General features: G+C 42.6%; 1 protein-coding gene across 1 annotated transcript in view; it reads right to left on the bottom strand.

Moving 5' to 3' along the window:
- Window positions 1-12,600, bottom strand: part of nt5dc1 (5'-nucleotidase domain containing 1) — a 706,882-nt gene that overhangs the window by 80,264 nt on the left and 614,018 nt on the right. The window contains exon 9 of the mRNA XM_068025581.1: window positions 9,134-9,252. Coding sequence (XP_067881682.1) covers window positions 9,134-9,252 — 119 coding nt within the window. The remainder of the gene's footprint in view (window positions 1-9,133; window positions 9,253-12,600) is intronic.

Below are 12,600 nucleotides of genomic sequence, written 5' to 3'. Positions count from 1 at the left end.
TTTCCACCTTTCATAGTGGATTAAAATTAACCTCCATGTTTTAACTGCTGAGCTCAGTTGCAAGGTGATTAGCTCCCATGTTTTCCTAACTTCAGTTACAATAGTCGCACTTTCACCCTTTAGCTAAAAGACCACTACCTCATACCTCCTCCATGACTTTTCTTCTTAGTTTACATGGACTATCATTCCACAGATTTGGTAGCAGTGACTGTGGGTCTCAAGACTCCCTACAATTATAGAAAGGGAAAACACTGAGTTGTCAAAATATAGATTTATTCACCAGGTCAGATTGATGCAAAGAAAACAGCTTGTTTCGGCCATGATGGTCTTGAATGTCTGAGCTGATTTTTGGACTTGTTCCAGAATACTGCTGTCGGTAAATTCGGGAAAAGTTGTCTCTTTGTTACAAAATAGAGTCTTTAATATAGAACAGATCATTTGATACAACCTTTCCAGCTAGTGCTCCAAACACTGCCTTTGCACAAAAAGAACATTTCCTGGGACCAGTCACGTCTTTAAATGAGAAACAGATTCATATTAAAACAATAGGAGAAGCTTCCCTGATGATTTAGTGAGTTTCTCTAGTAAACTAGCTGAGCCATAGCGAAGAGAAGATTCCAGGTGCTAGAGTCTGCACAGAGTGATCTCAGCTGTGCAGTCAGTGAAATCCAGAATTAACTTCAGCACCTCGAGATATTAGGGAGGGGATATTTGCCAAGGGTTCTCACTTCTGTTTATTAGCTCATGGTTCCTGCTGTGAGTGCCAATGTGTGGTCAATGAGGTGTGTGTTTAAGCATGGTCTTAAAGGAGGAGATGGAGATGGTGATTTGGAGGGGGTTAGGGAAGGAATTAGAGTGTGGAGCCTAGGTGTTTGAAGGCACGGCTGCCGATGGTGGGGCAAAGGAAAGATGAAATGGACAAGAGTCCTGAGTCAGAGAATAGGAGAGTTCTTGGGATGTTGGTTGTAAGGCTCGTAAGGACGTTGCAGAGATAGGAGGAGGTGAGACCATGAGGGATTTTACACTAGAACAGCTGAATGACTGGGAGCCAGTGGTTTATTTATTTATTTTTTATTTAGGGATACAGCACTGAAACAGGCCCTTCGGCCCACCGAGTCTGTGCCGACCATCAACCACCCATGTATACTAATCCTATACTAATTCCATATTCTTACCCACATCCCCACCTGTCCCTATATTCCCCTACAGGAGTGACGGGTGAGCAGGACTTGATGCAGGATAGGACACAAGCAGCAGAGTTTTAGATGAGAGTGCAGTATGGAGAACAAGAGGTCAGCATTGGAATAGTTGAGTCTGGAGGTGACAAACACATAGGTGAGAGGTTTAGCAACAGATGTTAGGAGATGAAAGTATGTGGGCTTTGTGATGGAGGAGATATGGGAAGCTCAGCTCAAGCTTGGGAACTGGTTTAGTCTGAGATAGTGGTCAGGGAGGAGGATAGAATCAGTAACAAGGGTAAAGAGTTTGTAGTCTTCCCAATGTTGAACTGGAGAAAACTGCAACTCATCCAAGACTAGATGTCAGACGAGTTTGATAAGCATGAGAGATGGTGAAGAGGTAGATCTAGGTATTTTCAGCGTACATGTGGAAGCCGATCCCATATCTTTGGATTGTGTTGCTAAGGGCCAGTTTGTAGAAGACAACAAGGAACAGCCCAAGGCTAGATCCTTAGGAGCTTCCATTAGCAGGTGCAGGCTGGGAAGAGAAGTTCTTGGTGGAGATACTCTTGCTATGATTGGATAGGTACGAGTGAACAAAGTGAACACAGTCCAACTGATCTGAACAACAGAGGAATTGCATTGGAGGAGGATGATGTCATTGACCATTTCAAGGGCTGTAGAAAGGTCACAGAGGATGAAGGATGACAGTAAAACACCAAGATCACAAAGTATGTCATTTCTGACTTTGATTAGGGCTGTTTCAAAGCTGTGGTAGAGGTGGAAACCTGATTGGAGAGATTCAAATGTGGAGATTTGGGAAAGATGGGCATAGAGTTGTGAGCTGACAATATATTCAAGAACCTTGGAGATGAAAGGTGGTTACAGATGGGGTAAGGGCAGAGAGGGTCAAATATGATTTTTTTGAGGAGAGGTGATGACAGCTGTTTGAAAGGAAGAGGGACACTACCTGAGGTGAGGAAACTACGTACAGTGTCAGATAGCATGGGGCCCATGAAGAGAAGTTGGGTGGTCAGCCAATTTATAAGAATGGAATTAAGGGAACAGGAGGTGGGTTTTGTGGACAAGATGAACTTGGAGAAGGTATGATCCTGGAATAATGGGCATTTTGGCAGAGAAGAGTGAGGACTGATAGTATTTGATATGGTCCATCCAACTCTGGTGATGGGTGCCTGAACCAGCTGTGCACAAACACACTCAGGTTGACACCCCTTGGACTTGAGGGAGCAAAGATGGGAGGTATCAGGGTAACAACTGGGATGGGAGAGGGTAAAGATTTTATTGAAGACAAGGGCATCAAATGTGTAGGGGAGGGAGTGTTTAAGCAGACTGACAGCTGTGGAATATTGCAGAGAATGGGAGACCAAAGGCTAGTTAGTTAGGAGTCTGAAAGTTGAGCTGTGAGTGAATTGGGAGAGTTCTTTCCAGGGTCAGACACAGAAGGAATTGGGGTTGGAAGCAACTAGAGGGAAGTGGATGGTGAGTGGTACAAGAAAGTCGTCAGAGATAGCTTTGTCTGTGACCAAGACCATGAGCGTAGAGCAGTCACGTAAGATGCCAAGATCGAGGGGTGGCTGTGAATACGGGTGAATAATTAACAAATTCGGATAAGGATACTTTTCAATCTGGGGAATGCTTTTTTTTCAACTTAATCTAGACTGAAGTTGAGGCTGTAGAATAATCTTAAAAATGTCATACTAGCTCATGATATAAATGTATTACACCAGCAAAAGCTGAAATGTGAGGCAGCCTCAGTTTGTTCAAACACCACTATCCATTGCTGGAGACCCTAAAAGTTATTTCTAATTATACCATCAGCTCAGACTTGACTCTTTACCAACATTGTTTCCATGCTATTGTGACACCACATTATGATTGCCAACAGTAAAGATAGTTCAGAAATGAAAGAAAAGAAGACTTGCATTTATAGAACACCTTTCATGGCTTCAGGATGTCGTGAAGCATTTTAGATCCAATGTAATGCATGTAGGACACACAGCAGTTAATTTGCATACAGCAAGGTACCACAACAGAAATTTAATAATTTAGTGATGTTGGTTGAGGGATAACTGTTGGCCAGGATACAGCATGCACATATTCTTTCAAGACAAACTGATTTAAAACCAGATAAGCATCATTCATACACAGGTACCTACTTTATATCTACTTCATCAACGCAAGCTCGAGGAACAGCATCTCATCTACCGATTAGGCATACTACAGCCTGCCGGACTGAACATTGAGTTCAATAATTTCAGAGCATGACAGCCCCCCATTTTACTTTCATTTTTAGTTATTTTTTCTTCCTGTTTTTTTACATTTTTTACTATCTTTTTTTGCATTTATTTCATTTCATCTTAGTTTGTTCAGTTTGCTTACCCACTGTTTTTTTCAGGTTGTTTTTCTTCAGGTTTGCACTTGCTGCTGTTCAATATTCAGTGTATTCACACCTAATCTGTACTAATGCTTTGTCTTTCAACACACCATTAACATATTGTTTGCCTTTGCTCCGTGACCTTTTGGTCAGCTATGTGGCCTGGTCCAATCTGCACCTTCTCCTTTGTTATCTCTTGCCCCACCCCCACCTCACTTGCTTATAACCTGTGACCTTTCTAATATTTTTCAGTTCCAAAGAAGGGTCACTGACCCGAAACGTTAACTCTGCTTCTCTTTCCACAGATGCTGCCAGACCTGCTGAGTGATTCCAGCATTTCTTGTTTTTGTTTCAGATTTCCAGCATCCGCAGTATTTTGCTTTTACCTACTTTATATATTACATATAGGTTGAGCTAGTTCTATTTAAATAGGCTGAATATTTCACATGTTTAACACAATATATCATTCTATAAGTTTCAGCTAAAATTGTGGCACGCAGTATAGGATAAAAAAAGAGACATAGTTGGCTGAATTTAAATTAAAGAAAGTTTAAATTTGTTCACTTTATATTCAGTGAAGAAATTAGTAATGTTTTTATATCATGGTCTGCATTATTCAGCACTGGTGAGGTAATACCCATCTTAACTGAGTTTCATGGAACTATTATCATTTCTGATATGAGCATTCCAGCTTTTTTAAATAGAAAGCAGCTGTTTCTCTGTACATTCCCTTGGCGAATAGCCTCCTTCTGTGCTGTAAATGACTCTACGACTCTAACTAAACTAAGCACAATGAGATACGAGAACAAAACTAATTAAAGAAAGCAGTTTCTCCAAGAAAACTACCACCAAATGGATAAAGATGGCAGAAATTATACACCACCTGAAAACGGTCTCTAGGGCAACTTGCTGATGTTGTATGCTTCGCAATGTTACAGTGTCACTGCAGGGCACCTTGTGAGAGTTTGAGGAGTTAGGTATTAGATTAAGGAGCACAACCTCCAAGACAGCATTACTCATGTTGCCATGTGGTAGGAAGGAGGAGATTAGGCACAACAATGCATGGTTTGACAGATGTTACAGAAAAGAGGGTTTCAGATTTATAAATCACTGAGAAAAAGCAGGTAAAAATCATTATCAATGGGATGGGATTCATTAAACTGACCAGGGCACAAGTGAGCTAGCAGAAAGGGTAAGTAAGGCAATAGTACAGGAGGAAGAGGCAAGTCTTAAAAAGCATATCGGAGAGGGGCCTAAATAAGTATATTGAAAGGGCAAAGCAGTCTAAAGTCTACATTATGATCTACATTAGGGCAGATAGGAAAGAGATTGAGGATATGGATAGTGGTAGAAAGAATAAGAAAAAAAAGAAGGTAACTGGGCAGTGAAGAGCATGAATGTGCCAGGGTTGCAGTATTTGAATGTGAATAGACAAAGCAAGTCAGGGAACTAGAGGCTCTAATAAGAATGAAGGGATAGATTTTCAGGAGAGATAGAAAAGTGAAAAAGGGAGGAGCAGTATTCTTATCAACTAAAGACACATGGGTTGAAAACCCTGGCCTGGCTAAGCCAACATAAGTGTGGCACAGTAGGCGCCACACTCACCAGAGCACCTAGGGTCAGAGGAGGTCACTTCATTTGCACGGAAATGGTGGTTGGTGGCGCCACTGGCACTATGGGTGTATCTTGGGCATTTGATGGAGGAAGGGAGGTGAGGAAAAGTGGCACCAGAGAACTGCTCACGAAACAGCTGCTGCCATCAACCAAGAAGAAATTTTGAAACATGCCCCTTTGTAAGGCGGCTGAAAAAACAAAGGATAGTACAAATTTTATAGGGGCCCTGGACAGGATCAAGACCTGGAACGTCCAGATAGGTTGCATCTCTACTGCTTAAATGCTACAGATGTTGAGATCAGCCCAATGTCCAAGTTGCTGGGTATTACAGCGATCAGAGCCAAGGAAGTTCTGGGTGCAGGAATTCCTTCTCCTGGTCCCATCCCCTTTAACGTCATTGGCATTGTTTGGGACTGATGGAAGTTCAGGCCCAAACGAGGCATAATGCAAACTTGTGGCAGGGCTGAGGCATGGTGCATCTGGGTCCTAACCACTTTCCCAGTGGTCAAGCTGCTAGGAGTATTGCTGGCCCTAATTTCACCCATAGAAAGGAAAGTTGTTAAATAATAGTGGTAATCAGACAGAGTCTGTCTGGGTTGAGTTAGGAAAAAATAATGAGAGTTCTGTTAACATTTTGGAAGTACATTATAAACCACTTCACATAATTGGAAAGAATTCAAGGATGAGATTTTTGGCATTTAGAGTTATAATTAAATAGGACGTAGCCGGAAGTATGCAGCAATGGATCAGGCTCTGGGTAATGAAGCAGACTAAGTGCCCTTAAGGTAGAAAAATATTTAGAAAATAGTGGCTAAAACCTTAATAGGCTCACATTGAAAACAGATAAAGCAAATGAGATACATAGACTGGCTTTCAGTGGAATAGAAGGTGATCTAGCCCAGATTAATTGGAAAGATGGCAGCAGTTCAAAGAGTAGGCCATGACAGTAGCCTGGCTGTAGTGATAAAGACCTGTGTATCACTGCTAACTGCTCCCTTAGCCAAGCTGCTCCAGTACAAAAACACAGGACGAATCTCAACCAGCCAATTACTGTAAGAGTAAAATATTGCAAATGCTGGAAATTTAACAGGGAGATTTAGACTTAATGGGCTGGATTTTGTGCTGGAGGCGGGGCTCCCGACATCACGCTGAAAAGATTGGGGGGGAACCCCACCTCTGCCTTTTCATGCCTGGCCCCCACCCGAATGATCCTCTGGTCTTTTTAAATCAAAGAGATCCAGCCTCCAACATCTTAATTGACTGTAACAGGCCACCTGCTTCCAACCCCGACTAAGGAGGCCTCACAAAATCTAGGCCAATGTTTCAGGCCAATGACCCTTCGTCAGTTGAGCATTTCCAGCATTTTCTGTTTCCCCTGCCAATTACTCCCCTATCAACCTCCTCCCAATGATCAGTAAAGTGATGAAAGGAATAATTAGCATCATGAAGTAACACTTACTCATGAATAACCTGCTCACCAATGGTGAGTTTAGGTTCAGACAGAACCATTTGGCTCCAGACATCATCATACACTTGATCCAGACACAAACATGAAAGGTGAATGCCAGTAGAAAGGTGAGCATAGCTGCCCTTAATATCAAGATAACATACAACTGAATATGGCATGAAAGAGCCCTGGTGAAACTGAATCAAATGGGGAATCACTGAGAATGGCTAGAGTCATACCTGACACAAAAGAAGATAATGGTGGATGTCAGAAGTCTGTCATCATAGCCCCAGGACATTACTGCAGTAGTTCCTCAGGGAAAAGTCCTTAGTCCAACATTCCTCAGTTGTTTCATCAATGATATTCTCCCCATCATAAGGTCAGCAGTGGGGCTGTTTGCTGATGATTCCAGTGCTCATCTCCATTCAGAACTCCTCCAGTAATGAAGTAGCTCATGCCAGATTACAGCAGAAATCTGGATAACATCCAAACTTGGGTGGACAAGTGACATACATCCGGTGAGCTGCTTGTCCCAAATGAGCATCTCTTATCAGCCAGGGAAAAGGTAGATCTAGGGGGTGGATGTGGTTATGATTGCAGAAGGGGGAGCAGTCCGGGTGGCCGTGACCCTCATTACTCTTGTGGAGCCCAGAGGTGCACACTGCTCTTGTGGAGCCCCACAAGTATAATTGAAACATTTAATTTATCAGGCCTCTTCTTTATGCCCACCTGCTATTACTGGTCCTATAAATGTCTTTGGACCCCGATTTACTAGGATTCTTAAGTCTCCTGGTCTGATTCAAGTGAGTGCCTTAGCTGCCAATCAAATCTCTAGAGGCAATACGGTGAAGGGTAGAAAGCAAGCGGGAATGACAATTCTGAATTTAACCCAACTACCATGCAGTGGAAGTTACAATTCCCCTTTCAATGGCATCGCCATTGCTGAGTCTCCCACTGCCAACAGCCTGGGGATCACCAAGCTGAACTGAACCAGCCTTATGAACAATGTAGCTATAAGAACAGACAGAGATGGGTACCCTGAGATGAGTGGCTCATCTCTTGATGGACACTCAACACCTTTCACTTGACTTGAGTTTCTGCCACTGGAATCAATAACCACCCTTCCTTCACTGGTGCACTGTGGTTGCAGCATTTCACAAACTGCAGGGTTCACTGCAGCAACTCACCGAAGTTACTTTGACAGCACCTCCTCCCATGTGACTTCTACCAAGAGTAGAATTGTTGTGAGAATACCATCATCTTCAAGTACCCTTCAAGCCATACACAATCCTGAAATTCCCTTCTTAACACCACTGAAAGAGCACAAACACCACAAGGACTGTTGCGGTTTAAGGAAAAGACCCACTTTTTCAGGGCAGCTAGGATTGGGCATTTATATCTGAAGAACAAATATACATTGATCAGTTCTCAGTCTCTGCTGCAGTGTCGATGTATGTAGTGCAGCTGGCCCATTATACTGTGTACTGTGATTCATACTGTGGTGATAGAGGCTTCTGGCTGCAATATACATTTTTTTGGCTAAAAATTGAAGTTTATAGAGCTATTACACCCTTTTATAATATTTATTTACTGACGGGAAGTCAAACCTCAGTCTGAGCAGGCATTATACCAAAAACCTTACCCACTAAAATGGTCTATTTCAATTTGAAGTAAACAAAGAAGTTTAGCGGTGCTTTATCTATGATAACTGTACTGATTACTTTACAAAACTTGGCTAAATATTCAGCCTAAGTACTGATAATATTCAGTTCCTTTAGTAATAGCACAGCTAAGCATAAATCACTCATGATCATGAGCCACATGTATAAGTGTTTCTCTTCCAGCCCTTCCCCCTCTAGTTACCTTATCAACTACCCAACTAATAAATGATCACTTTGCTGAAATTGGAGCAACCCAAACAACACAATGGGGCATCCTAGTCTCAGATTAGATTTAGATCGGATCAAGGGATCTAAACCAGCCTTGGAATCCCCAGATGATTTAGCAATAATTTGCACTTTTAGTCCGCACTCTCACAAAATTTGCCTCCATTTAGAAGGTTTGCATGCTTTAAATAAATCAGCTAGCAATAAAAATTTGTTTAATACATGAAAATTGGCTCACACATCTCTCTTTTCCAATTGCTGTGAGCAGCCCTGAAGAAGGAACACTAAATCTTTTATAACAAATCTACTAATATGTCAAAACATGTAGAAGACAGAAAATTAAATTAGATTCATGCATTTGTAGATAGACAATGATAATTAGCAGGATTGTAAATCATATCAGAACAACACCCAGGTTTTTCCACAATCTAATGATTTTTAGTGAAATTTTATGATGGCGAACAGTCAACTTGCTTCCTTATTTACACCTTTGAGCTTTATCTCCTGTGGGGAATATCTTGGAAAGGATAAAAGAAATATGAGAGTAAAAAAGACTGGAGTGAATATGTTACTGTTATTAGTCTAACTTATATGCTAGAAACTCTCAGCATACCTTTGGCTGTGATTTTCCAGTTATCTTTTTCAGTAGTTCATTAAGATGGCTCCAGTTGCCTTGTGAGTACCAGCCAGGTTGCTCTAACGAGGGAAGTGGCTCCCTTTCTTCATCATTAACTGTGAATAAATTAAAAGAGTTCATCAAAAAGATTTTATATTTTCTCCATTACTATAATATCTATATCAGAAAAACATTAGCACCTTTTAGATGATCTAGGTCCCTTTTTTTTGCATTCCACCCCCCATTTTTCCACTTCACCGTACACACAATTCCCACTGTAGAGAAGTAACTCTCTGAGCATTAAAACCAGGGATTCTGACCTCTCCAGAATGCTGTATTGCTACTAGTGTTATATTCTGCTTGTTTAGCAGATTACGTAACTGGTAGGATGACTTGGTTAACTACTTTTCTGACCCTTCAGACTTGGGTACCCTTAGAAACCTGCAACCCATTGACTACCAGGCTGTGGCCACTACCAAATAAATCATCCCCTCCGCTCCCCTTTCAGCATTCCAAAGGGACCGTTCCCTCTGCAACACTCCTCAATCATCCCCAACACCCATTCCCCTTCTTATGGTACCTTTCCATGCAAGCACAGAAGATGCAACACCTACCCTTTATCTCTCCTTTTCACTACCCAAGACCCCAAAAACTCATTCCAGGTGAAACAGAGATTTAGTTATACTTGCTTCAATTTCGTATACTCTGAAGAATATACTCTGTATATTCTGCTCACAATGAGGTCCCCTCTACATTGGGTTGAGAAAATCCAGATTGGGAGAACGCTTTGTGGAACACCTCCATTCAGTTCACAAGCATAATGCTGATCTTCCCGCCACCTGTCATTTCAATTCCCTGCTCCACTTCCATTCTGACCTCTCTGTCCTGGCCTCTTGCTTAAACCTAATACAGCTCTAACTTTTCCCAGCTCAGATGAAAGGTCATTGACCAGAAACATTAACTCTATTTCTCTCGCCACAGAGGCTGCCAGACCTGCTGAGCATTTCCAGCATTTTCTGCTTTTATTTCAGATTTCCAGCATCCGCAGTATTTTGCTCCTATACTGGTAGCTGGATAACCTGGACTGTGGCTTCTGGACGAGGACGGAAAGTCTACATTTGTCACAGTCACATAGGATTTCGTTTATGATTTGGATAAGAGCTGTTTTAGTACCATGGCAAGGCTGTAAACCTGATTTGAGGTATTCAAACATAGAATTCCAGGAAAGATGGGGACATTTACTCCAAGTCAAGTTTTGCATAAAGTAGTCCTTAAAATTTCCATGTCATGGCTGTTGAGTAGACGCACCAACACGTCGCACCATGGACATTTGACTCAATTATTGACTCAGCCACAGACATGGGGGCAATTAACCCATAGATAAAGTGAAGAGCCAACCTAATGCTATCAAAACACAGTCCGATTTAAAACACATTTCTCCCTATAAATAAAGCAGCTAAGTGTACAAATGGACAGCAGCACAACTGTATTAGCTAGCTAGCAAGCAAAACAGTATCCAATGCCAATGCAAATTACTTTTGTTGACAGAATAGAGCTTCAGTTTATCACAGTGTTCCCTGAAATCTAAGTAATTAAATTTCAGCACTCAGCAATAGAGTTCTTGGTTTACAGTTTATAATCATTTTTACAATCAATGCTAATCTATTAAGTTTTATAAAACTTTTATAAGCCATGTTTTAAACTTGGGGTGTGATGATAACGTAGGAATCTGACAGAAACCACTAATAATAACTTCCTTACTTTTGTTTTTAAAATGTCTACCTTATCATAAATCTCAAATCAGTTTCCATCCTAGTGGATAGGAATGTGCACCCACCTAGGTTAACCACATCACCAATAACTGAGGAATCCCTCAAATTTTGAGGAGGTGGGAGAAATAAGGAAAAGGGGAAAAAAGTCTTTGAATCAGCCTAATTAACCTGCAGAAGCACAAGATTGGGATTTAATTTTCAATTTCATAACTTTTATTGCATTATTAAACATCAAACCATGACCTGCTTTACTGACTTATACAGGTTGGTATTAGTCTTTTCCCCCCCCTCCCCCCCCCTTTACCCCCCTTCCACCCCCCCCACCCCCGTCCCCTTCCCTGCTCCACCCTCTCAGCTCACCCCCTCACAACCCCGTCCCAGCCCGCCCCCCCCTCGCACCATCTTCACCCCGCACCCCCTTCCCCTGCACCCCCCCCCACCCCCTCCCTCTACCCCTCCCCCTTGCATCCCCTCCTCCCACCGGCACCATCCTACACCTGTGTAGGGGCCCCAACAACCCCACTGCCTTGTGGGCGTCTCGGGAGAGACCAAGGCTAAGGGAGTAAACCCTAACAGAAAATCCGGAGCGGAACCCCGTAGGCGGTCATGTGTCACCTTTGGCATGTTTCCGGCAGTTCCTGCAGCCATACTGGTGCCAAACGTCGTGTCCTGCACTCCTTTGGACCCCACCAGAAAGGCCGAGAGGGGGGTTTTGACGACTGGGCAACTCTCAACCTCCATAAATTTGCCCAGGCATGCGCCATGGAGAGGTCACTCCATAGTTGCCTCACAGCGACTAAAACAACACGGAAGGCAGCAGTTACGGGTTATTAGTCTTTTTAAAAACTACTTTTTGTGAAATTCTCTTCCTGTCTGAAGGCGCTGATTCTCTTTAGTACAGCTCATCTTCAGCATGTGATTCAAGAATCCAACATTCATATATGAGCCTTGACAGGCTACACAGCCGTGGAAGGCATCACCACTTAACCTCAGACCCTTCCTTCACCCAACAATGATATTTGCATACTTCAAGCAGAGGTCATTACATAACAATCAGGAATTCTTGTCAATTTTCCTTCCTTCACCCAAGGACTTTAACACAATACTCAGATGAAATCAACTAACTCTGTGTAGACAGGGGGTTAATTTGGCATCTTCCTGGTCAGTATGGCTAAGATAGTAACTTTACAGAGCATGGTAACTTTTATAGCCTGGCTGAATATCTTGTGCATTGTGCTGAATACAAAAACTTCTCCCATCCCAAATAAGAAAACAGACGTTTAATTCCCAAGTTTACTTGTCTCCATTGGAGAGCTCTAATTCAAGTTTTGGCCTTTTCTTTGGAGCTTCATTTTGAATCCTGCCCCTACTCCCTCCTGTGCCCATCTGTTTGCCAGCGGTGGGGGAGTGAGCAGCATGGAGCGCTGAGCAGACGAGTGCAGGAGGCAGCGGGGAAGAGAAGTGGTGATCGCAGGAGGGAACGGGGAAGAGAAGCAGCAATCGTGGGAGGGAGCGGGGTACTGTTGGGAGGTGATGGAGGTGGCGATTGCGACCATTTAGGGGTGAGGGGCTTGGGTTCAATCTGGTTTTTTTGTGTCAAATTGAGCAGGGCCATCTTTTTTACTGACAGCTGCCTGAGACGTCACAGACAGTGACATTTCAGTGGATGAGGCTGCAATTGAGCATGTTCCA

Source organism: Heterodontus francisci, chromosome 3, assembly GCF_036365525.1.
Source record: "Heterodontus francisci isolate sHetFra1 chromosome 3, sHetFra1.hap1, whole genome shotgun sequence".
Taxonomy (NCBI): domain Eukaryota; kingdom Metazoa; phylum Chordata; class Chondrichthyes; order Heterodontiformes; family Heterodontidae; genus Heterodontus; species Heterodontus francisci.
The sequence above is the reverse complement of the archived record's forward strand: the minus strand, read 5'-3'. Positions and strand labels throughout refer to the sequence as shown.